Source organism: Triplophysa dalaica, chromosome 19, assembly GCF_015846415.1.
Source record: "Triplophysa dalaica isolate WHDGS20190420 chromosome 19, ASM1584641v1, whole genome shotgun sequence".
Lineage (NCBI taxonomy): Eukaryota > Metazoa > Chordata > Actinopteri > Cypriniformes > Nemacheilidae > Triplophysa > Triplophysa dalaica.
This window is the reverse complement of record NC_079560.1, coordinates 12,154,953-12,180,450: the sequence shown is the minus strand read 5'-3', so window position 1 is coordinate 12,180,450 and position 25,498 is coordinate 12,154,953. Positions and strand designations below refer to the sequence as shown.

The 25,498-nt window shown below is 38.5% G+C and overlaps 1 protein-coding gene and 1 long non-coding RNA gene across 5 annotated transcripts in view; one reads left to right on the top strand and one right to left on the bottom strand.

Annotated features, from left to right (window-relative positions):
- tenm2b (teneurin transmembrane protein 2b) overlaps positions 1-25,498 on the bottom strand; it is a 107,942-nt gene that overhangs the window by 62,164 nt on the left and 20,280 nt on the right. The window contains exons 1-2 of one of the 4 annotated variants that reach the window (XM_056731895.1): positions 12,568-12,733; positions 3,672-3,881 (exon numbers count right to left, since the gene is read on the bottom strand). The exons of 1 other annotated variant lie outside the window; for it this stretch is intronic. In XM_056731895.1, coding sequence (XP_056587873.1) covers positions 3,672-3,881; positions 12,568-12,583 — 226 coding nt within the window. In that variant the 5' untranslated portion in view covers positions 12,584-12,733. Of the gene's footprint in view, positions 1-3,671; positions 3,882-12,567; positions 12,734-25,498 lie in introns of those variants that run through there. 2 more of the 4 variants (XM_056731894.1, XM_056731897.1) reach the window with 2 other exon arrangements.
- LOC130408399 (uncharacterized) lies at positions 12,761-21,515 on the top strand. The gene is made up of 3 exons (XR_008904748.1): positions 12,761-12,864; positions 18,434-18,618; positions 20,440-21,515. It is a non-coding gene; the product is annotated as an uncharacterized LOC130408399 (long non-coding RNA).

Genomic DNA, 25,498 nt, shown 5'->3' with positions numbered 1-25,498 from the left:
TGAAGTCCTGTTAATTTGAACAAATAATGACCCACACATAAAAAAACACAGAAGTACACTTGTAGCATAATCTAAACTATTAGTATACTGCGGTATATCTTAGTGATCGTATAGGGTTCTATAATTACAACATTAAACTATATAGTATACTAGAAAACATCTAGAAGTATTAAAATAGCAAAAAATACCTTTTTAGAGTGTTTTTATTTAAACAAGTATCTGTACGATTTATGTTGTGGGGCTTATATATAGATACATTAATTGGCTTTATTTAATTATATATTATGCAATAACATATTATTTTCATCAACCACAACAAGAGTTTAGAAACCTTTAAGTGGGCTATTTATTTATTTACATGACTGCATTCTTTTCTATTTTTCTATTCTATATCTTTCTATTATATAATAATGTATCGTCTTTCATTATGTATTTTTTTTAAAGTATTCATGTATTTATTTTAGACAATGTTTCATAAGTTCATATAACATTTAAAAACGTTGAACTTTTAAAAAAAGGATTAACAACAGCATTACCATCTTCTTTAAGATGTAAATAGACAAAGTGATATGATATAACTTGATATAAAAAGTCCCTCAGTGGGGGCCCAAATCAATATTTTTTCAGGGGCCCCACAATTCTGTGATACAATATTCTGGATGATTATTGTTATATTGAGTCCGCCGGTGTTTGACATTCACAGAAGAATAAGATAACTGCATGGTGCCTGTAATTAACCTTCAAGGTGAAAGATTAATGAACATAAAAGGCAAATATCAATGAAACAACATATACCATGAAAATAGGCCAATAATTACACTTTCATAGAATCATGACCCATTTAACAAAAATGCAGTGGATACCATATGATCTGTTTTTCTTTTCCGTTTTTGCTGTGATGATTGATAAAAATATGATTTATGTATCAAAGTCATTTTCAACCAGCACAATTTTTTATGTGTGGAGAGTGGAAAGCCTCACAGTTAATTAACACTTCATTTAAAAAGGTGCTTGATGTTGAAACACAAGAACAGGAATCGTCAATCTCTCCGAAAAAATGTGTCCGTCTGCCAGTGTGTGTAGAACCCTTAATATCTCCTCAATGATTCTGCATGAGCTTTGATTATGTATGAACAAGAAAAATGAAAAATATTCTGAACCTGATCCAACAAATTATACTGATAGCAAATCTACTTTAATTTCTTGGTAGAAATAAAAAATGGACAAGTTTAATCATATTCATGTGGCAATAATTGCTACAATCTCGAACTATTTGATTAATAGCCTGTTTTTAACAATGAGATGAATATAATTATGAAGTATTATTATTCTAAATAATTCGCTACATTTTTTGCCTAAATTTTTCTCAGAGGGTCAGGACAGTAAACTATTTATTTTAATGTTTAAAAAAAGACAAGTGTTCATTAAAAATACAGCTCAGAAAATGACACATTTTCAAGTTAAACACTGAACTATAAGAACTCATGTACAGTTTTTCATTGTGGGCATAAACATAGTCTTATAAAGCATAGAGTATTATCTCCAATATAAAGAGAACAGAGGAACACAAAACTATAGAACAAACACACATACAAGCTTGGTGTTCATTTAACATAAATTGTAAAGTGACCGTAAGCTTTTAGACAAATTGTATATATAAATAAAACTTATAATAATGAATAATACAGATTGAATGATTGATGTTGTTTTACTATGTCCTAAATCAATTACACTGTAAGCATGCACAAAGCACGAAAAGAAACTATGCTACTCTGAAATTAATTCAAATACTGCAGATACATTACAAAATTTGCCTCGTTAATCTTAGTCCATACTAAAATACGAAATAATAAAATAATTAATTGACCATCAAATTTAATTTAGGCTAAATTCAATAAGAAAAGTGTGGTTTTATATCCACATAATGACTATGGTATAAATAACAATCAATCTAAATTTTTAATGTTAAAACAAATGTTTAATGGTCCGAAGCGAAAGCTTTCACTTTTCATTTTTTAAGAAATGTGCTTCAATAAATTCAAGGTCAACAGGTTCCAGACAGAAAAGGTCACATCACAGCCCTTTAAATGAATAATAATAACACCTTTTATATTTTACATTTGAATATATTCACTGCTTTGTTTGAAAGATAATGATGTGTTTGCCAATAAAAAAAATACTTAAAAATATCAGAGATTCATCCAATTCTGATTTCGTAACATTAACACAAAAGGATATTTTAAAGCAAAAGAAAGGGGTCTCAGAAGAATCGTAAGATCTTTTTAAAGTTTAACTACACAATCTGCATTAAACGTGTCTATGGGTGTAAGAAGAGAGAAAGAATGAGAGAGAGAGAGAGAAAGACAGACAGAAAGAGAGAGCACAAAGCCGCTGTGTCGGGGCCGAGGGTGTCAGGCTGGGAGCGGTACAATCATCTCAGATTCCTTTCCCATAACAGACTGCTATCTGCATTTGAAAACAATACCGCCCGTCACACAACCCGACACCTATGCCACTGGTGATGCTTTTCATAAGCAAGCGTATGCCAATAAAATAAATGTCAGAACACTGCAGTTAAAAAATAGAATATGAACCAGACGATGAAATATTTAAGTGAGAAAAAAGTTTCATTGGTGAATCATGACCTAAAAAAACGGTCACAAGTCTGTTCAGATAGGCCCGTACACAGCAGGATAGTACGAATGCAACATTAAATGCAAATGCAAACCTACTTACAGCTTAGACATAGATTATCCTCGCAACAAGGAGAAACATGATTTGCAACATGAATGAATCATTGGTTGATTTTACGTTACTAGTGTTGCTTATTTTGCGAATTTAATTTGTGGTAATAATATTACATTTCTATTTAATATAAAATTTATTTTAATTTTAATAATTTTGATACTGGTTATCTACAACATCTAGTTTAAATTGTGGACCCTTTAAAATAGCTGAGAACAGTGCAGTGCAATAAAAATACACCTCAACATCTAAAAATACACCTAGATAACTACATTTTTTATCAAATGTATAGTTCAGCCTTTTAATTCAGAATCTTAAATAATTATTTGTGAACATTGCTTGTTGAACTGAAGCTGATCTACAGTATTTTGAATTCTGTATTCAACAAACAACATGTCTTTTTTATTTAACAGTGAGAAGAGTCTTGTTCACAAAACTGCACAATAGTGAAGAAGCAAAAAGTTGATGTTTGTAATTCTTCAGTTCATCTGTCAACACTTGAAAGTGAACAAATTCTGAAGTGAAAATTCTCAGACAAAAAACAACAAAAATCCCACCCTATTTTTTTCTCAATAAATGCGAGTGGTCTTACTATGCGTGACTTATCAATGTTCTAAAGTTAAATATGAATCATGCAAAGAGAGTCATTGATTCATATAAAATACAGAATATAAACATTTTGTGTTGCATATAAACTTTACAGTATATAATTATTTTCTTTTAAATAACAATTTATCATGTTATGGAGGTTAAATGCTTTCTGTCTATATTTAACCTTATTTACTAATATCTGATCTAATATCCAGAATACAGCGATGGCACCATTTGAGGACTGTGGAGATTATTTGATGAACGGAGGGGCTCAGAGATGATGATAGGGAGGTGGATAGAATGGAGCAAGCGGCGGTGCAGTGATACGCTCTTACCGGTGGTGGGGGGCTGTGCACGGAGCAGGTAGGAGTTGGGAGAGAACTCGTCATCGGGAGGGGGGTCCAGTATGGCACGGGAGGAGCCGCTGTCCAAAAGGGGCATCTGACACTCCCTGATGGAGGTGGCGGTCTGGTGCAAGGGGGCGGAGGGGGGAGGAGGGGCTGGGGGGAGCAGGCTGGATGAAGGCGTGGGAGGAAGGGGGCGACCTGAAGGACAAGCACACACACGTACACAAACAGACACACAAGTGTGTTATTTCATGGAGTGAAATTGTTTGTGAAAATGTATGAAAATAAAATGAATAACAGCCTTTGCTCTTTCACATTCAATATGAACTCAACAGAACAGATACTAGCATACATTAATAGCCTCACTTTCTTAATCACATCTGTGACCAAACCTGCTTGCTTTCTTTTGGTTGTTATTCCAACAAATACAAGACACACAACAGCGAACAGAAGGAAGATGCACAGACTGTAGATATACAGTACATCAAACACACAACCTTGTGCAATGTAAAGCTTTTGCTCTCGCCAGAAACCTTTAACTCTACACCCCATAGACTGAATATAGGACAGCTTTGATGTTCCTCATAAATTAATGAAAGGCTACATATAGAATAGAATATACTCAAGGTTTACATGCAACACTACCCTTAGCCATCCAAACAGCTTTCTGTCAAAAATCCAATTCTTTCTCAAACACTTGAGCTTACACCATGAAAAGAAACACGGCACACAGATCAGATTAAAGGAACATCAGATAACTGCATCAAAAGTCTACTTTTTAAAGAGAAAAGCTCAAAAGCTGTTTCTCTATCATCTACTAAAAATAAGACAAACTCTAACCGCTAAACAAGTTTTAGGTCACTCTGATTCAGCATTTAAACATAACACATAACAAAAGGGTCTTATAGACCACTTCACAAAATGTAAATACTGGTTCAGAAGCACTTCCTATATTTAATTTTAAATTTATTTTAAAATCATAAATTTATAATTAAATCTTAAATTTATTTTTTTAACTTTTTTATTCAGTTCTAAATATTCCATTGGTTGTATTTTGTTTGTGTAGTGTTAAAAAACTGAAACAGGAAGTTCGTCTGGACCAGCGTTGGATCAGCATATCTTATGTTTTCCGAAGTGGTCTATACAAGGTTTTTCTATTGCAACATTACAGCATATTTTAGAACAAATTGTATTCTAAAAATCAAGAATCGGCTTCAAATTTGATCGTAACTCCTTAACTCTTAATCGAAACAAACCACAAGGTGCCTAAAGATTCCCCCAGAATACAATGGCTGATTCAATCAATGTCTCCTTCAACACCATCCATCTCGGCTGTGGACAAAATTCACACGCACACACACACTTCAGATCTAATGCAATTGTGATTTCACATCCTTTTCCAGTTGAGTGTTGCAGAAAAGAGAAAAATCCACAGTGGCACTTTACTGTCCACCAAAGATGGAGGGAGGGGAGGGGACGCGGTCAGTCTGTGGGAAAGAGAGTGACAAATCACACCGTAACAAGTGCAATTTATCACTCGCCACACTCACCCTCTCTTTTATCTGCCATGTAAACAGAGCAGACACCTGTAGCAAGCCAGGAGATATCAGCACACACAAACAAGAGCTGCAATCTTGTTGCTTCTCACTGTCCTATTTGAGTGTCTGTGTGTGTGTCGTTGTGTGTGTGTTGGCAGGGCTTCTAGCTGGAGTGCAGTGTTTAGGTCTGTTTCAGGACTGATCCTCTCAGGCAAACACGGCACAACTCCTGCACAATCCCTCTTTCAATCCCTCTCACTCATTCTCCATTATACCCTTCACAAGAGCCATCTCTTTCTTCTCATCCATCTCCTCCGCTAAACTCTCTCTGTCTTCCTCCCTCTTGATCCTCTTGGTTGGTGTCCTGCCGCGCCTGCGCTCACAATGGGTTGGTCAGTGACATTAGCGAAGATTTATTATCTCGGTGTCCGCCAACACAACAAACAAAGGAAAATGAGGGTCGTAGGCAGAATGGGGGGGGGGGGGGGGGGGGGCGGTGGGATGATTACAGCGAGTACACACAACATGGGGGGAATCAGAAGTCACGCGTCATCTGTGTGGCATGTAGGGACGCCAAACAAAACAACATTTCTTTTGCCAAAATTATCTCGCCAACCACAGTCAAGGCCTCCAGACAAAAATGAATTTAAATGCATTTATATCAAGTGTAATTTCAAAAATGTAAAGAAACACATTTTGTGCTCCCCTTCATCCACACAATAAACTGTCATTTTTGCCATTTATAACCAATGAAAGAAAAGGAATGTGAAATAACCTATAAAAAAGATGCCAAATTAAGTTTGTACTTATCAAGAGATCTTTTAAAATGATTTATCTAAACTCATAATCAATAAGCGCATGAAAAAATCTGAGAAGCAGGAGACATACAGTAAGTTAGTCAGAGATGATCAACAAATATAATAAAAGGAGATATAAAAAATATTATCGATTGTTTTAGATGTAATGCGTATACACGGTCACAAGGTTCAAAAACGCTGTATTCTCCACATTCGGTGCTAGTTTGTATCTCCTCTATGTCCCGCCTCTCTGAAACACGCAGATTTTTGACAAAGCTCATCGCTCTGAAAAGTGAGTAGTGATTGGACAAGTAATGCAAGCGTGTGACGTAAATGTAACGTCTCTGACCATATTTGGAACATTAGATTCCAAAGCAATTGTTCTGACAGGTACGTCCACCTTACATATGGACACATTTGGGCGGTCTTAGTCAAATTATACCACAAACTTACGTGGATTTCTGGGGCTGTGGTCACACCAGGCTTTTCAGGCAGGTCTGGGTGAGCATTCGCATTTTAGATAGAAAGCATCTTTTGTGTTGTCATTTAGATTTTTGCAATTTCACGTGTCTAATACATACATGGACAACTTAAAACACACCACAAACACAGAAAAACATGTGTTTGCGCCATATGAACAGATTAAAGATAAAATGGCAGTCAATTTATGCTTTATTTCCTGTGAGCATTTTGTTTTTCTATGCATTTTTTAATTCAAATATAAACCCATATCTCCTTATAACACATATAAAAAACTGTATTTTGTAATTGCATATTTTGATGCTTTAATCTAACCTTAATAGGCATTAAAAGCAAATACTGTACAAATATACTCCCCTCCCCGACATCACTTTTAGCCACTACTGTAGGTAGAAAGGGCAAATGGAAATGCAAGTTTTGCATTGAACATATGAACAGGCCTACTGAGCAGTAAGCAAAACTACAAGCCTTAGAATACTAAGTAAGGAAAGCGTAAAAAAAACCTCTATGATTGACTGTGTCAAAATTTCAGAAATACTGACAAGGCATGGAATCACAATTGACTGGCAACTGGAGGATCACACCTGACTGGGTTTTGGCTGGACTGAATGATTTTTGGGTAACCTCTTCACAAGTGCAGTAGTTCCCATGGTGACTGCGCACCTGTGGTTTGCAGATAAATCAGAGAAAAATGGAGTGGGCCGCGGTACGTTCCCTTGATAACACCTGTAAGTGATAAGTTCAAAGACGTACGGCGTTTCAGCCTCCCGGATGGTTGTGTGGAGTTTTGTGTGGGGGTAATTATGGAGTCGTTAACTTGAAGAATGTCAGGGGAAAAATGAAGTGCGTATGTGAATCGCACGGGGTACAGGAAAACATCAAGAGCTATGCAGGTGTATGTGAGGAATTCTCTTCTCTTTTCTTGGTTGGCGGGAAACAGGTGTAGGAGCTACCTTTTCATTTCTCCGTCTGCCTCAGCCCATCTCTGATTTCTGTCCTCTCTGTCTTTCACTCTGATTGCTTACAGTGCGTCTCCCAGAAGCATCTTTATTTTGGAGTTGTGGGATGTGTTATGGCTCTCGACTGTCCAGTGTCTGTTCTCTGTGCAATAGATGTCGACCTTGAACAGCATCAGAGTAAGTGGTGTAGAAACAGCTGACTCCGTTGTGTGGTAACCTTGCTGGTGTACAAGACTAACGTACATCTATGATAAGTAAAATATCAATAATTTAACCGCAATCCGATCAAATCCCAGATGTCTTTAAATATTTTAATGGTGAAACATCAGTAATTGGTAATGAAAATAAAGGCAAAGAAAGTTATTTGAAGTAGAAGTAAAATGATTTAAAATGCACAATGCATTGTAAGATACCGCCCTTCAATGCCCTCATGTTTTTTTTATTTCGAGATTTTCCCTATTTTATAAATAGAGAATGAGAGAACAGACAGAAACCTACGAGAAGCAAAGAGGTCAGCATGTTACACACACTGCACGTAAAATGCACACCAGGCCGCATGGCTGACATTTCTATGCTTCCTAAATGATGCAATATGCCCCAACGTGATGTGATCGCTGGCGATAATGTGATATGACAATAGTGTCATAGATTTGGCCCTTTCTCTTTAAAACCCCTGGGGGCAGTTTGCGGCATAGGAGAGTCTCTCCATTTTAGGGACAAGTGCAACAGTCTGGAGGCACGTGGGAAATAAATGACAAAACGAGTCATTGGCTTACATGTCAACTGCCTTCTCCAACCAGAGACGAGTCAAGGGTTCTTGTATATTGGTTGCGGGTCTGTTTTGGTCTGTTTAGTTTATGTCACAGGCTACACAATCAATACAAATAGCAGCATGAATTGAATATAATACAATTTGAATATTTAATACAAAACTGTCAAACTGTGCACATTCTGTCTGCCATGTTTTGAATGTTACAGTTTTACCACTAAACACACAGACCAGGGACCCGTTGGATAAACTTCATCTTAATAACTCATTGTCTCACTGAGCTGTCTCACAAGCAATTAGTTAGGACTAATCAGTCTTGCTTTTCATATTTCAAGTAGACCAATCTATCTTTTGATGTAACTGACTTAAAGAAGTCATGACCATAGTTGAAGAAAAAAAATAGATGACTAACTTCCACGATTAGTCTAAGCAGTTTATGCAACTGGCCCTAGGTCTCTTGCATGTATCTGTTCTTACCAACTTATAGATATGATTTTAAAATAATGTTGCTATAAAAACACAACATAACCACATGAGAAGGGACTCTTGACCATGTCAAAAACAACATGTTCTGTTGTTTTAGCACTGAACATGCATTAAACAAATAAAGCATAAAAGGAGCAAATCATTACGGATGAGACGGTGCTCGGGGTGTAGACGCACATCAATGTTTTTTTGGGCTCTGCTTGCCATTATCTTGTCCTCATGCTCTTTCCTTTTGCAATTTCATTGGCTGTTGTTTATCACTGGTTTCTTGCTTGTCCAAGCACACCTGAAGACTGGTCAACCAGATTGTAAACAAGTCTGCAATTTATTGCAGCGTCCGTGACTGCTCAGAATATGTCTGGCAAGAACACTCACTATATCAGGGGGTTTTGTTTCGCTGTCTTTTCGTCAGACGAGTCACCATCTAAAAACATGAAAGGGAGACAAGCTTCTGTCAAAAAGAACAGTACGCAATAGGCTTGCGAGTGCATTTCTTAGATTAAATGCTGCGAGCTATTAAATCGCATGGTAATATCGCTACTTATCAGTCAATCTGGAGCGGTTCATCATAAAAGAGAATCTGCTTTTGAACTGCTGAGTCTGCTATCATATAACATAAAGCACCACTTAAGACTTCTCTTCTATCATCAGCTTCTGGCTCTTCTATACGGGCATGAAGAACTCTCCGCCGCAACCAGCCGACTGCAGAGACGATATGATGTCGCAAACAGAACAAAAGTGTCCTACTTTTTCCCCATCTCCTCCATTTTTTCTGTCTTCATCTAATGCTTCCTCCCTTCTCCTTCATAAAAAAATCTGAAAACTAAAAAACTGCTCGCCAATGCCAGGGATCAAAGAGAGATGAGTTTCGTCCAATGAGAACGTGCCTCTTCACATGACAACACTTGGTTCATCCAATCAGCTCGCAGCACTTTTCCTACTGCGGGTCTGTCTGTCTGAATCACTGGCATAACAAAACACGATTTTTAAGTCTCTCCTCTCTTGTCTCAAATATTTACAGGGATGTTTTGTATTTATGTCGAGCAGTTTATTTTCTGCGCGTCTCATACGGTAAAGCACTTGTAATCCGTAAACAGGGATTACTCAATTTAACAGAAGCCTTTGAAGTTGGCGTACTAGATGCGGTCACAGACACACCATATTGCCCAGAGTTCTCCCACAGCAGTCTCACCGGTAATGAGTTTATGTATCAATTGCTACGCGGGATGAGATTATCAGTGACCTCACATCTCCATTCATCTTTGTCTCTAGAAATGCAGAGTACTGCAGTGTTTATAATGTATTGAATAAATCTAACAAACATCGGCTAACCCAGACACCCACTTCACAGTCAATCTACACGTCACAACTATCTGTGCTGTCATAACTGGAGAAATAAGTGCTGTCCAAGTGATGAATTATTGAAATAAACTGTGCCTAATCTAATGGAGATCAGGGTTGTTCAAGCGCTGGAGCTCGGAGGCAGATGTCAGTCAGGGCTGACATATGTGACAGCTGTGTGTGTCAGTGTCCGGAGGCACTGAGAGGGACCCAGGGGATCAGCTGTCTTTGGTCATTAGTGAGGAGAGGGGCAGCGGGTAGGGTGGCCAGACCTGTATTCGGCAAAACGGAGCGGGGCCGTGACGTTTGACACACGGGCTGCATGGGCTTACCCCGGAGTCCGGTGGCAAGAAACGCTGCACTGAGGCAAACTCGGCAATGCTTTGCATCATCACACCCCGAGGAGACGTGCAGCCGGCTGTTGTTCAGCACAGCTCCCCCTATAGAGTATCAGAGCAGGGAGTGATGCAACTTCTGTACAGCTAGGGAGCTATCACAAACACATACATGCACACACTTGCTTAAACATAAAACAGAAAAACAAACACAACATGACACAGAAAAACAAACACAACGTGACAAAGTAAGAAGGTCAATTGATGTTGCAATCAAGAAAACACACTTAAGAAGCGCATGCATTTAGTCCAGGTAAATGTTTGGTGATCACCAACATGGAAACATCCAACGCATAATTAAGTCTTTAAATACAACGAGATATATTCAATTGCTGTTTGGAGAACCCTCCAGAGATCGCACAAGAAACCCTGCCAAAAACAGAGGAACACGCAGTGTGCTTTGAAATCTGTATGAAAAGGGGTTTATTAATATTCATATTTTAAGGAATGAGGAATGTTTTCTTTTCTCGATTAAGAAAATCTCGTTATGCAAGACGTTTCATTAAAATGATTGTTGAAACGTTGTACATTAGCATGACAATGATAACTGCTTGAAAACCAGTCCTCCTTATTCTGTATATAAAGCTTTATGCATTCGGACCAGAGACGGAGGGAGAGAAAGAGCGAGACGGAGAGAGGAAGAAAGCACATTGCTGTAATTAACATAAAGAGCAGACTGAGGATTTAACAGAAAATAACTAATTCCATATGACCTACTTATTCAAAAATCATTTCCTGACTTCCTCTGGATAAAACTGTGGACCCTTCGAACTAGTTCAGCAAGTCTGCCAACACAACTGACGCAACTGGCTTTACAATCAGACTATTCAATGCACATTGCTCAACCGCATAAAAACGTACACAACAAAGTGTGAGGCGAGACCACGACAGACGGACTAAACTTAGTCTAGACTAAACTCCTGTCTATTAGTGATGATGGAGTGGACCTTTGAGACACAAGCCATTAAGCTGGAGGAGTGTGTGTAGAAAATGGGCACCATTTCTCATGCACTTCCTCTTCGACAGCACTAGCGATGATACTCAAAAGTAGGGACAGGAGTGAGGGAGGCAAGGATGGGTGTAAGATGAGAGTTTGAAAGAGGGATGAAGGAAAAAATTAGTGGGATCCTTGAAGACCGAGGCTGGTGGACAACAGCGGTGGGAGAAGGAGTGTTTCCCTGTCTCTATGCTTGCCTGTTGTATATGTTCGTGTTGAAATGTAGGCCAGGGAAGAGAGGAATTGGATGACAAGGGGGCGCAAAGGTAACTGCTCTCCGACTCTTCATAAATCATAAAATATGCTCAGCCATTAAAGGCGACCTTATGGTTGCACGATGTGCAAGACATGTTAAGTAAGCAGTGTTATAATAGTAAATTCCATTAATATTATTATTATTATTATTGACATACAAGTTTCAAAGACGCAACGGTAAAAAGAAAATCTAATTTCCTGGGATCCATCAATTACAGCATCAGAGATGCAAACTTTGATTGCAATCAAGATGCCACAAGTCAAAACTTTACATATGGGTGTGTCTCGTGACATAATCAAAACTGAGACGAGCATAAATAATCGATGCTTCCCGCCCTCATCAGACAGCTATCATTAGCTACATTTACGCCTGCGTGAATAGAAACACACTGGTAAGGTAACGTGGAAGTAATTATTCATAAAGACCGTGAATATTATAAGCAATATTTAGCATTATCTTTTTATAGAGGTAAAGATCCATACGTGTACAAATGCACGTGCAGAACATAACTAAAATAATGAATCTTTATTGCTGTTTTACGCACTAACGTCACAGCGTGACTCCGTTTGAACGACTAACCATATATTTTTCCGCCCCGTTCTTTAAATGTGTCTTAACATTATGTGATCGTATTAAAACCTAAACAAATTCACTCGGTTAAAGTTACATTTGTCAAAAATGTTATACAGTCCACAACACCAGTTCAAAACACGTTATAGACGGCGCGTGCGGGCAGACTACCGGCGGACGCTCCTCTGTTACTGAACTTCACTCTCGCCTCATAATAAAGGAGAAATCGCTTCAAAATTCTCCGCACTTGAATGAATCGTAAACCCGCACAGAGTCTTATCAAATGATACTCTTACCTTTCCTTTTCTCCATACTGCGAGCGCGGCGTCCTCTCTCACACTCTCATTCACTCATACTTGCAGCATCACTGCCGTTAGGATTTCAAGTGTTCTTGCGGGCGCGAGCGCTTTCTCCTCACCGGCGCGAATTTTGAATTTCTGCGTCCGTTGAGTTCGTATCTCTGTCTGTTAGTCCGGTGACGGGCTGCGTGTGAGGTGTCAGCCGGCTCCGGAGAAGACCGCTGAGGGCTACGGAGAGATGCGCAGCAGCGTGCGGTTCACCGAGACGGGAGAATGGGCGAGCGAGCGAGATAGGTTGGTGAGGTGAGCTCATAGTGTGTAACAGTCACTCAGCTGATTTGAATCAGGGCTCCTCCTGCTCCCCCCTCATGGCAAATTTCTCCTCCTAAAATATAGGCTATGTATGCGATCAGGTGTTGCGTCCCAATGTCGCGGCTCTGTGACCATCCGAGCCTCGGGAAACCAGAAGTAATTGTATCGGATACGCAGTGTTGTTTTATCGATGTTTTTCCCACTGACACCGTTTCCAAAGATCGATATTCATTAATCAGGTGCTGAAAGCTCATATTTAATACTCCTGCTGCCTTAAAGCGAGAATAAGAGACCATTTTGAGGATGCGAATGCCTTGCTGGAACTGTTAGTATTGGCAAGCATCTACAGACAAAATGTAATACGGGAGACAAAGAGAGAATGATCGCCCTGTTTTCTCCATTTACGTCTCATAACTCTCATTATTTCTCATAATGCGATGTACTTACTTTCTGTGGTTCAGGACATTGTTATTCTAAACACCTGAGTGCTTTTCCATAAAATAAATGAACCAGCAGTTTAACCCTTACTCGTTTAGAGTCAGAAGTATAAAAAACATAACCTCTGTCCTCACACTATGATGAACAAATCACAGCTCGCTCACCAAGAATTTGTCAGGTCTGCACCTATACGGTCACAGAATATCATGATCATATAGGTATTAGGTGTGCATTATTAAGGAGCGTAACCATTACCCTTGCATCACATCTAGCACTGCCAGGTGGTGTCACTTGCCTCCAAGACAAATGTGAAGGCAAACCCTCCCTTTTAGAAACAGTGGCTGCGAATACAAGAAGTGATCTCATTAGAGCTTAATTCAGAGACAAACTGTCTCGCCTAAAACTGACGTTCTTTTGGCGTGGGGATCTATTTGCTGTGTAGCGGTGCCGTGCCTCGACTGTTTCCAAGAACCTTCGCATTGTGCGCTGAGACACTACAAAGCAGGCGGCTCTTCCCACGCGTGGGCATCCGTCCTCATTACCCCAGCACGGGCCCCGATGCCAGCACTCACAAAGAAGCCAACCGCCCAGAGACAACGCCACTACTGCTGCTCTAGCACACTGACAAACAAGAGAAAGATGGAGGAAGAGAACAATAGAAATAAAGATTCGTATGTGCACATATTTAAAAGAGCAAGTGAGGAGGCCGAGCTCGACTGTTTGTAGACGCAACCACCACAAACCCACCTATAAATCTCATGGAAAATGTGTAGGCATTGCCATGGCATGAAGCCCTACTTTTTGGGACAACACGAAGCTGTGAATGGTATGTTTTGTTTTGGAGGCAGGCCCATCCTATCAATCTTTAACACAAGGGAAATGAAGAGCGGTTGATGAATACAGCGTCTTTTGTCCTGTACACAACGACTCTGTTCCTTGGTGTTGTTCAGTTTATGACAAAATAAGACTTCCTCTGTTTTTCTAACAAGGGAAAAGGTATTGATGATAGATATGCACCCAAAGAAATAGAGCTTGAAAATACTTTGTCTCCTTGGTGGTCTTGTTTCGCCTAGATACTGTGTGCATTGACTTTCAAAGCTCCCGAGTCTCCATTAGGGGGTGAGAAAGTCAGCTTCAACTCGGTTCGGAGCTACTCACAGAAAAACCATCATAAACGTACAAAAAATATATATACACTTATAAACAAACTCAAGCATTAATCTTAAATTAGGATAAATTTGCACAACTACAAGTAGTGTTTATTGTTCTGCATTGCACAGGCTATAGATGCTTTCAGCGGCATAAAACATAATGTGGACCAAACTTAACTTCTGGTAGACCTCCACAAAGAATCAATAACTGTTGAGTAGCTCTTATTTAATACAATTAATATACAATAAAATATTAATATAAATTATAAACAAAGACGGACCGGATAGTAAACTTTGGGCCCGAGGAAACCGTCAAAACCACATCTTTAAAAATAAAGGTGCTTCACAATGTCATGAAAGAACCTTTTTTTTCTAAATGTTCCAAACAGAACCTTTAACATCTGAAGAACTTTCTGTTTCACAAAAGGGTCTTTGTGGCGACAAAAGGTTCTTCAGATTATATAAGGTAGTGTAAGAATAAGATGAAACCTTTGACTGAATGGTTCTTTGTGGAACCCAAATTGGTTCTCCTAAGGCATCACTGAAAAAGCACCTTTATTTTTTTAAGCACCTTTATTTTACAGAGTAAAGAATAAGATAAGAAGTTCCTCATGTGAACACAAACACACAATGTATAAACAGTCATTAGACATTAGTTTAAAATGACATCACTGCCGACAGACGAATGAATAGATGAACAACTGCCCATCATCCTCATCTATTATTGATGGATGATTTGCTTGTCTCAGTTTAACAACAGCTGCAAACCAAAAGTGCATTTAATTTCAACAATGTTTCACACATTTTGGAAAAGCCATTAAAAAAACAAATCAGAAAACAAATGATTCAGATCCAAATGCATTTCCATGCAACCACCAACATCGCTTTGAGTTACTTGTTCGTTTTGACTGCTTTAGAAGTCGGATTTGAAGAAGCCTGTGAACCGCCGAGCAAGTTCGTCCTCAAGTCGTGCAAGAAAGTCACAGACTGACTAATGCGGCGTGGGCAGAATCTTCCCGAGCTCAAACGCACAGAGTGGAACCAGAACATTAAGCACACTAATGAGCCGCTCAGGTGTATAATGCTGACCAGAATGCTGAGGAAGATCAGTCTTCATTCTGCCCACGCCACCATCCTTCTAATAACCTGCTGTCTATCCGAGGATGCAAACGTGGAAACCGAGGGGACGAAACCCATCTTTGAACTCTTAAATGAGAATTGTGATAATGGTCATCGAATAGCTCTCCTCAATTCCTTGCATGTCCGATGCCACGGGGTATTAAGATCAACTAAAATAAGGCGTTTCATTATAATGTTGAATTAGATATTCACGAATAGGCTCGGTTTCTGATGGTGAGTCCGTGGACGGCCCATGGTTAAAACACCTACCCTATGTTGGGTTATGTGCCAACAGTTAAATGTTGGACTATGTAGAACTTATACATTAAGTATCTAATGCTCTTATACCAATTGAAATAAAACTTTGGGCAGCTCGGGTTTGTTGTAAGGATAGTAGCATACTGTACATCTGATATTTAGATTATTTTATGGCTATCTTATTCTATTTTGGGTTTGATGAAAGAATCATCACACTAATAAAGGTTGACCCTGGCTGTTCTTCCCATCCCTGCCTGCCATCGCTCCACACACCCGTAGGGATACTGAGATATCTCTGCATGCTTCTGATCCTGGCAGTGGGCCTATTGTAAGGTGGGACCATCCACTTCTCCTCTCCCTTTCTCCCCTCTTTTCTGTGGTGGCAGCATCCTCTCCTTTCCTCTTCATCTCAAATACATTCACATTCCAGGAGCAGTCACTGTCAAAATGGCATCAATGCCGCACAGAAAGGCCTTTGAAAGCGCCGCAGCCTCTATTACCTTCTATAATCGAAAGAGACGAGAAAGAGGCGAAGAAGAAAAAAACGAGATGGAAAAGGTGTCACCGGCTAGTTTGTTCAATGTGCCTTTCCCCAAAGGTGCGTCAATCTCAGTTTAAATTCCAATCTGCACTTTATTTAGGCCAACTTCTTTTTCTTTTTTCGAAAGCTAGATTAGTTTGTTTCTCTTTGGCTCTTGTATGCAGAGTAATTTCTCCTTTTTGTCCTCCCCTGCCATGTCAAAACTCCCATGCTGGGAACCACTCCCCTATCAAAAATGGCACCAGAAAGCCTCATTTTTTTCCTAAATGTAATCTTTCCACACTGCTGGGCGTCAGATAAACAGATCCAATTTGGCCTCTTGCTGGTCGTCCCATAATGAAGTCAAAATACAATTATCAGTAATGTTTTAGCAAGGAGCAGATATGGAGGAACGCACACACACTTACACACAGGCTCTGTTATTTGGCCTATTCGCCGGTACTGATACGCCTGGAACTGATGATATAAACAAATAGAAGAAAACACAATAGACCGATACCTTGTGTTCCATGGGAGACATTTTCAAGCAACATCATACAGTTTTTCATTCAGAGCAGCAAGATTTGCCGTGTGTAACAGTTCTTTTGTGATGACAGCGAGCAGAAAGCAATTACGCCAGGGTTGTTTGAGTAAACCACACGTCTGCGGCGAATTTGCAAGCTGCCAGGTGCTATAGACTTGTGCAAGTCTTTGTGCCATCCAAGCTAATAAAATGCTTTTGTTATCCTCTACGCACCCATTTTTATTTTGTTTTTCGCGGAATGCAAATAGATCCCCCATTCCTGTTTTTTAAAGCAATTAAACTGCTTTCCGCAAGGTTTCAGAGCAGCAATGATAGCTCAATCATTTTGAAAGTCTAAATCTGAAGCACTTGGGAAAGCTTGCGGTTATGAGTGCTTGTAAATTTTACTGTCTGCTACAAAGGTGAGCATTGTGAAGCACACCTCGAATAGGAGCATTTAAAGGTCCAGTGTATGAAATTTAGCAGCATCAGTGGTGAGGTTGGGAATTGCAAGCAATGGCTCACTCCACCCCTCCCTTTCGAAGCACTACGGTGGCTGACACAGGACCTTATTATGTCGTCACGTTTTCACTTCTTTGCTTAAGATGACGTATTCACGAAATGCACTCTGTAGAGCAGTTTGTCCGTTTAGGGCTACTGTAGAAACAACATGTTGAATTCTATACAAGATGACCCATGGTGATTGTAGATAGAAATAGCTCATTCTAACGAAATAAAAACATAACAATTCATTATGTAAGGTCCTCCGAAGACATAGTTATGTATATTATATTGCATTTCTGTCAAAAGATCCTCCAAAAAATGACACACAGCACCTTTAAGAGATATCCACAAATACATATATATAAAAATTATATCATGTAAATTCTATCATTTACTCCTCCTTTTGTCATTTCAAACCTGTATGACTTTCTTTTTACCACAGAACACGAAAAAATATATTTTAAAGAATTTTTCGTAATCGGACAACGGCAGTACCTATTAACCCATACATTAGAAGTGAATGGGTACCGTTATTGTTCGGTCACCAAATTCTTCAAAACATCTTCTTTTGTGTTCTGCACAGGAACGAATGTCACAGGGTTTAAAATGACAAGGGGGTGAGTAAATTTGACAGAATTTTCATATTTAAAAACTCTAAAATTTTAGAACTACACTACACTAGACCTACATCCTTTCGCAACCGCATCTTCCAAATACCCTTTGTTCACAAACCTTACGTGCAAATGCCCAAAATCATTAAACTCAGTAGAGCGGCATCTACCACGGAAGCGCTGTTACATTTTGAAAGCGATGGCAACCTCTAATTGAAAATGCCGTACGTCCCTACTCCACTCATCCTCGGGGAGAATGCCAGAGAACATTGAGTCAAAGAGCCACTTTACTATTTCTCCTATGTTGTGTGCCCCTTGGAGCCCTCGTTCTAAGTCCAGATTTCTGCTCATAAAGTGGATGTCCCCGCTCATTAAATTTCACTTGGAGCTGGGTGCAGGCACCAAATTGTGTCTCCCATCTGAACAGGAGGGGATGGTGAAGGACCGGTGGGAAAAGCTTCCCCTTACACTCTGCCAGGCTGCCCCTGCGGCTCGGTCTCCAGGCTTATTAGCGGTGAGAGAGAGGCAGAGAGAGAGTGGAACACTGAATGAAGAAATGCTGGATGGAGAAACAGGACAAAAAAGCCCCAGAGATGGAAAAGCGTACAGCGTGTGAGTGTTTGAGCGGACCGCTAAGAATTAAGTACTGTAGGTGTGTGTGCAGTGCCTTTTGGGCTGGAGAGAGGATTAAAGAACAGACAGTGGGCTTTGTAAAGCTAATGTGAAGGGGTCACCAGATAGTGTAAAGGTAAATAAACACTGTATACAGTTGCCAATGCTAGCAGAAAAAGCACACCATACTGCACCTTGATCTGCTCTTTAGATATAAGTTTGCAATAAAACTGCAGTAGTCGATATTTACAGAAGAAACAATGGATCTTGAGCAGCCGGAGCACATATTTTCAATCCTATTTTGAGGGCAAGATTATCGGAAAGTTTTTAAGGACTGTTTATTTAAATAGCAAAGTGACATTTTGAATAATTCAGGCTTGAAATTGTACCTTAGCACTTAAAAAGGAGTAGTCTTGAGAAAAAGTATTGGATGTGTCCTGCACTAGCTTGTCAGGATTGTTTTATTATTTATTTTTATTTGAGGTACAAAATGGGTGTACTTTTTGCCTTCAGAAGTAGGTTGATCTGTCTGGAACTTAACTGATTCAGCCTTCCTTTTTGTATACGCACATATATATATATAAATATTTAATAAATCAATAATAAAAAGTCAATAAAATAATAGATCAATAATAAAATATATTTTTTGAATAATAAATAACAAATATAATTGAAAATACTTATTTATTCCATTATTTATTTTGCTAAAACTGTTGCTCAAAATGTGAAGTATACGAACTATAGACCACTTCGCAAGATGGAAACACTTTCAGTTTTTATTTATAAAAAATATATAATATAAAAAACATTAAAGATATTTGTTTAGCCCGAATTTGATTTGGTTACAAATGTTGGAATATTCAGTTGCTTATATAGACGGTTTCTTAGGACCCGCACCTGGACTGCAGTTAACTTCCGGTCTTTGTTTTATTATCGGTCTGGCTAGTGTCTAATAACATAACATAACTAGTGCTTTTTTTATTTAATTTATGTTAATATTCATTTATTTTATTATTTTTCAATTTTATTGTATGTTGATCATTTTATTCAATAAGCAGCTTGTTGAAGGGGTCCTGTTGTTTTTTCGCATTTAAAGAAACCGTATGGTACATTCATTGACACAGTCTGAATTCAATATATTGGATAGGCAAGTTTAGCCAAGTAAGGGTTCTTCTCGGTTTCTTTTGCTTGTTATCAGAAATAATCTACAGGATTTGTGAAGGAAGTACTAAAGTTTTTTTTAGTTGTTGCTTTGAAACTGTGTATTTTGTTCAAGCGTTTCAAACTAAAACAGGAAGTTCAAAATGGTTTAGATTTGTAAAAAAAATAGTTCAACTAATAATTGAATATTTTGGAATCATATTATATTAAAGAGCATCTAAATACGCAACAGACTTGAGACTTCTCTTATTCTCAGGAGGAAAGAAAGCCGCTGAGGGTAAACCTGGGTTCTAACTGTCCCTGTGTGACATGAAAAAAGGCTGTAGGTCATTAGTCTGATGTAATCTAATGCCTCCCATTGAGACTCTGCTCTCAATTACACCATTAATTGGACTGAGAGTCACCTCACCTTTCCAAGTTAAAAAGAAAAATAACTAACAAACAAACAAAAAAACGCTGATGGCGTTCCTTTGACTTCTCCCTAATTAATTACTGCGGCACCCGGGAAACACAACAACAACCTCACAGGCCTCCATTAATTTCTCTTGCTTGCGTGATGTCATTTGTCATGCGGTTCATGTAATGTGACAAACTTTGTTGATATTGAGCAATTCTTCCGCACCGGTGGACATATGAACTAACAGCCCTCCCTGTCTTTAGTTGAACCCATGCAAGGACCTCAATCACCCGATGCCAGGTGTGTTTGATGAGAGTTGCAACCAAACTCTGCTGGAAATTAGATCTACGAGACCAAGATTGAGCATCCGAGGTAAATGGAAAATCACAGGCCTGCTTTAGTAATGGATGATAATGCTACATAGTGTCACAGTGATCCTAATTCTGTTGGTACACACCCCGAGAACTATAGGGGCTCGGTGGAGATCTGCGAAACAATCAGGAGTGCTCTGAGATGCACGGTGAAGGGAATCTGATTAGCCTCACTCAAGAGCCCGGTCCTGCTCCACCATTATCCCATTACTGCACCGTGTCCTCTCTCTGCTGCAATTAAGACAAACCTTCAGAGACATAAGAGCTCCATCTCTTTACAGCAAACGCCATCCATCAAACATTTAGCTTTATATCAAGGGAGCGAGCGGGTGAGGTGCTTTATCGGCATGTCCGTTTGCTCCAGATCCGGAATGCGACTGTGCGGAATGAAATCGCGGCAGGCATCTCTGCTGAGAGCCGGGCAGGCCGCTGCATCCTAAAGGGCTTTACGGGGGGTCGAGTGGTTGGGTTGATGAGATCGAGACTGATGTTGCCTTTGCCAGCTTCGGAAGATTAATTAAAACCTGCAGACACACCGCTGTTGGAAGTGCGAGTGTGACAGGAGAGAGAGAGAGAGCTGGGCCGTGAGAAGTTTGTTGTCTTAAAGAAGCATATAAATAAGAGAACATCTTAAATGGGCTTTGCACCTGTAAATGAAGGTAGGGGGTCTTAATTTAAGTATGATAGGTTCATCATTCTATATGGCTTGGCTACCAGACTGGTTCCGTTAAAGCGCAACAAATAATCAAACATTCCAGTTAGAAACATTCCAAGTAGCCAGTTCACTTCAGATTAACAATAAAAAAAATAAGTAAAGTCTCTTTTTAAGGTCTTTAAAGCTAAGATTTGGTTTTAGTGTCTTGATAATCTGTCCTAGATACGTTGAAAACTGATTCAACTGTAAAGGAGAAGGACCTTTGACTCTTTATTATACATATGGTTAATAAAACGTTACAGGAAGCCCCTGGAGAAACAGAGAGGGAATAGAATGCTTGCTTAGAATGCAATAGAATGCATGCTTTTTAAATATATATATATATAGATTGAGTAGAAAAGTGTAGAAATCAGAAACGGTCGTTCATTCTATATACAGTATATAAAAAATAAAATACGAATAATAAAAGATAAACTTAACTTAGCTCAGTACACTGTACTGTAGTAAGCTTTGTGAGACATGTTTTTATTGCACTTGTGCTTTTTGTTGTCCTAATGTTGACCCAATTGGTTCCATTGTGTAACCAACTTGTAAGTCGTTTTGGATAAAAGCATTTGCTAAATGACTTATGTAAATGAGGAAACAATACCGCTGCAAGCAAGACTCAAACCTGCATTGCCCAAATGAGCGAGCGCTATAGCTTAACATTTCACATGCTGACTCATATGCCAATGTTCCGACAGTGAACTTCAGTGTTATCTTTAATACACCCCCCCCCAAAAAATGGTGAGACTTTATAACACCTACTTAACAGTGAAAACCTTCTTCGACTGTAAATAAGTTGTTGTCACACACAGTGCTGTCACATCGAGTGAACCTAGGGAATATGAGGAGCCTTTTTGCACAAACAGAGCCAATCTGAATCTGTGTTGCCATCACTGTCACTCTAGTTCTGTGACATGTCTTCTTCCTACTGTGTTCCCCCTCTCAGCATGAATGAGGGTACAGAAGAGCAAGAGAGTCTTCAGGTGAAAAGGGGAAATGCATTTGCAAAACAAGAGTTCACAAAACAGATATATTCGAAAGGAAAAAAGAAAGGAAGTTGTTGAAGAGTGGTGAATGTTGTCTTGTATGTGAATTAAATTACTGACAAAAATGTTTGTTGTCAAAGTGGTGTACAAACAGATTGAAACGAATAACATATCATGAAAGAAAATAGTTTTTTTATATCATATTGTGGACAAAATGGAAAAAATAAAATAATTGATTTAAAGAATTTAAGGAATTACACCCCTACTCTTTAGAGAAGTGCAATGGGATCTTGAATGAGCACAGGGAGTCAGGACCTCGGTTTAGCGTCTCATCCGTAGGATACAGCATAAAGACATAATACAGTGTATGATGGGTGTTAATCGTGCAAAAAAATCTATCGAATGTAACCACTTTGTAATGAATGTATAAATGACAATGTCTACAGCATAACGTCTTTACAACACTGTCTTTTCTGTACAAAAACAAGGATTGCACATGTTACATTATGTTTATGATCAGAGTTTAAACTTATTAGAGCAGTTTCCGGGACATGGGTTAGCTTAAGTCATGAATAGGCCTAAGAAACTTTAGGATAGTTAAGTTGTTTTAATACATATCGAAAAATAAACATTACAGTGGGCATCTTGAGACAAAACAATCAGTGATATATTTTAAGATATGTCAGTGCAAGCTTAAGTTAGTTTTGAGGCTTTAGCCGGTCCAGGAAACTGCCCCCTAATGTATATACACAGTATAGTTCTGTCAGCCTGTCCGATTTCTGCAGAACACTATAGAAGTTATTTTAAAGAATGTTGGTACCTGCGGTACCCTTTCACTTCTTCTGCAGAGAGACAAAACTATTGCAAGTGAATGGGACCCACTGTTGTTCGGTTACCAGCATTCTTCAAAATATCTTATATACAGGTTCATACAGAGGTGGAGTAAATGATCACAGAACTTTCTTTTTTGTGTGAACCATTCCTGTCATTTAGCATATCAAAAAATATTTGCATTGACTATATACATGTCATTGTACAATACGCAAGTATAACATTAGGGCAATTCCATGTGTTATGGATGTGACATTTTGCGTTATTGACGTGACATAAAAATTCTCAGAGAATGAATTTGTTACGAATATATTAATCAATCTGTTTATATTTTACTGAACCCTTGTTAATTGAGTCTAAACATCAAAAAATGTCAGTCTACGAAAAACATATATATTTAAAAAAGGGAAATAAACATGCGGATGTGGCAAAAAAAGGCATGTTTTTTGAGAGACGGTAAACTTTGTTGGATTTCTGTAAAATAAAATTCACAATCCTGAAGCAGTAATACCCAATGAATGTAGAAGGGATGCCTCTTTATACAACATAAAATAGTTTCTTTATATGAATTTTCATGTGTCCATTTATGAGGAATATGTAGCGTTATGGATGTGACAATCTTGAAAATGGCACTTACCAGACTATGAAAAATAATGCACTAAAAATAAAACAAATGCTCTACAAATTTAAAGAGAGATCTCGCATGGGTATTTATACCACCAAATGTTAAAATCTGTGCCGCTACCATAGTAAGAACCGCTGGTAAAACCGTAATTTTTTCCTGGTAAGGTTGACATTTTCGCGGAATTGCCCATTAACTACATTTAAAAGGGCATCCTACTGCAAAGACAAAAAACTATGAGTTAGTAAAAACGAACACGGCTTGTTAAACAAGGAAGTGACAGAACAGTGCATCTTGAAAGAAAACAAGAGCCAAAAAGGATGGCTGGAGCACACACAATTGCTTACTTGTAAAAAGCAAAGCTCCTGAAATAAATACCCACTCTAATGAGAGAGGTGACCTATTGATTGTCTGAAAGGGAGGTGAGGAGGATGACAGAGAGCTGGAAGAAGATGATAGGTGCTTTTGTGAGACAGATAGAGGAAAGAGAATGTGAAACCATAACAAAAGCCTGATCCCGTCCAAATGAGAGCAGTCAGAAATAATCCCAAAGAGAGAGCCTCTGATTTATGATCTGACAACATCCGCCTGGAACGCTTTTACCTCATTCACTGTGCCCCCAGTCACCATTTACAGGCGACTCTGACAAAAAAAACATACTGCAGAGAAGAAAAAGACAGCTTGTGCACATTAATTACCTGTTACAGAAGGGTAAACGGTTAAAAGAGAGAGGGATTAAATGGTAGATCCGACAAATCTAGTCTGCAACAATGACTAGGCTTGTTTTACATACTGTATATCGGAAAGTAATTGGCGACCTGTCCTGATAGTTCAGATGTATGAATCACACAATTTCAACTCATTGGGAGACCTCTTCTGAGAGCTTTATGCTGTTCTGTAATCATTTCATGTCTTTCTCATGTGATTTCTGAAATATATGTAACATAGAAGGAGGTGTTAGGTAGGTGGACGTGCAGTGTCTATAGAACCTAAGTTGATAATAAATTGACAGCACAACTGTCTGTTGGACACTGACAAGTTATTTTTGGAACGAGTCCAGTATTACATAGATACAGAGCATTATTAAGAGAAATTATTAAAGACATTGGGGCAATTCCAGCAGTATGGATGTGACGCTTTCTGTCAAAACTTAAAATATCAATTCTTAGAGAATGTTTTTTTTTACCAATATATTGAACCATCTTTTTATATTTAACCAAACCCCTGTGATAGAGTCCAGACATCAGAAATATGTCAGTCTATGCACAACTTTTCTATTTTTAAAGATAGAAAAATGTGTGTATTGTGGATGTGACAAAAAAGGATGCACGTTTTTGACATACTTTGATTGAAATTCTGTACATTAAAATGTACAAACCAGAACCAATAATACCTAACAAATAGAGATGGTTCTTTATAGAACATGAAATAGTGATTTTATAGTAATTTTCATCAATCTGTGAGCACCGTCATGGATATGACAATTCACTTACCTGACTATAGAAAACTATGCTTTAAAAAACATTTTGTTACATTTATTTTTCCAAGTAAGTTTTAAATCCATTTGATTTCATTTTTATGACCCAGCATGAATTTAGTAATACAATACCTTCACATGTAAGTCCAGAAAAAGTAAAACATAAAACTACATTAAATATTGGCAATTCGATATACAATAAAAAAAGTCACCACCTGGATTTAACTAAGCAAATAGATAAGAGCCTCCCATTGGATGGAGGTCTAGGTTCAGCAACGTTATCTGATCAAAGAATGAGATCAGCTGACTATCTGAATATAATAAATGACCAGGTT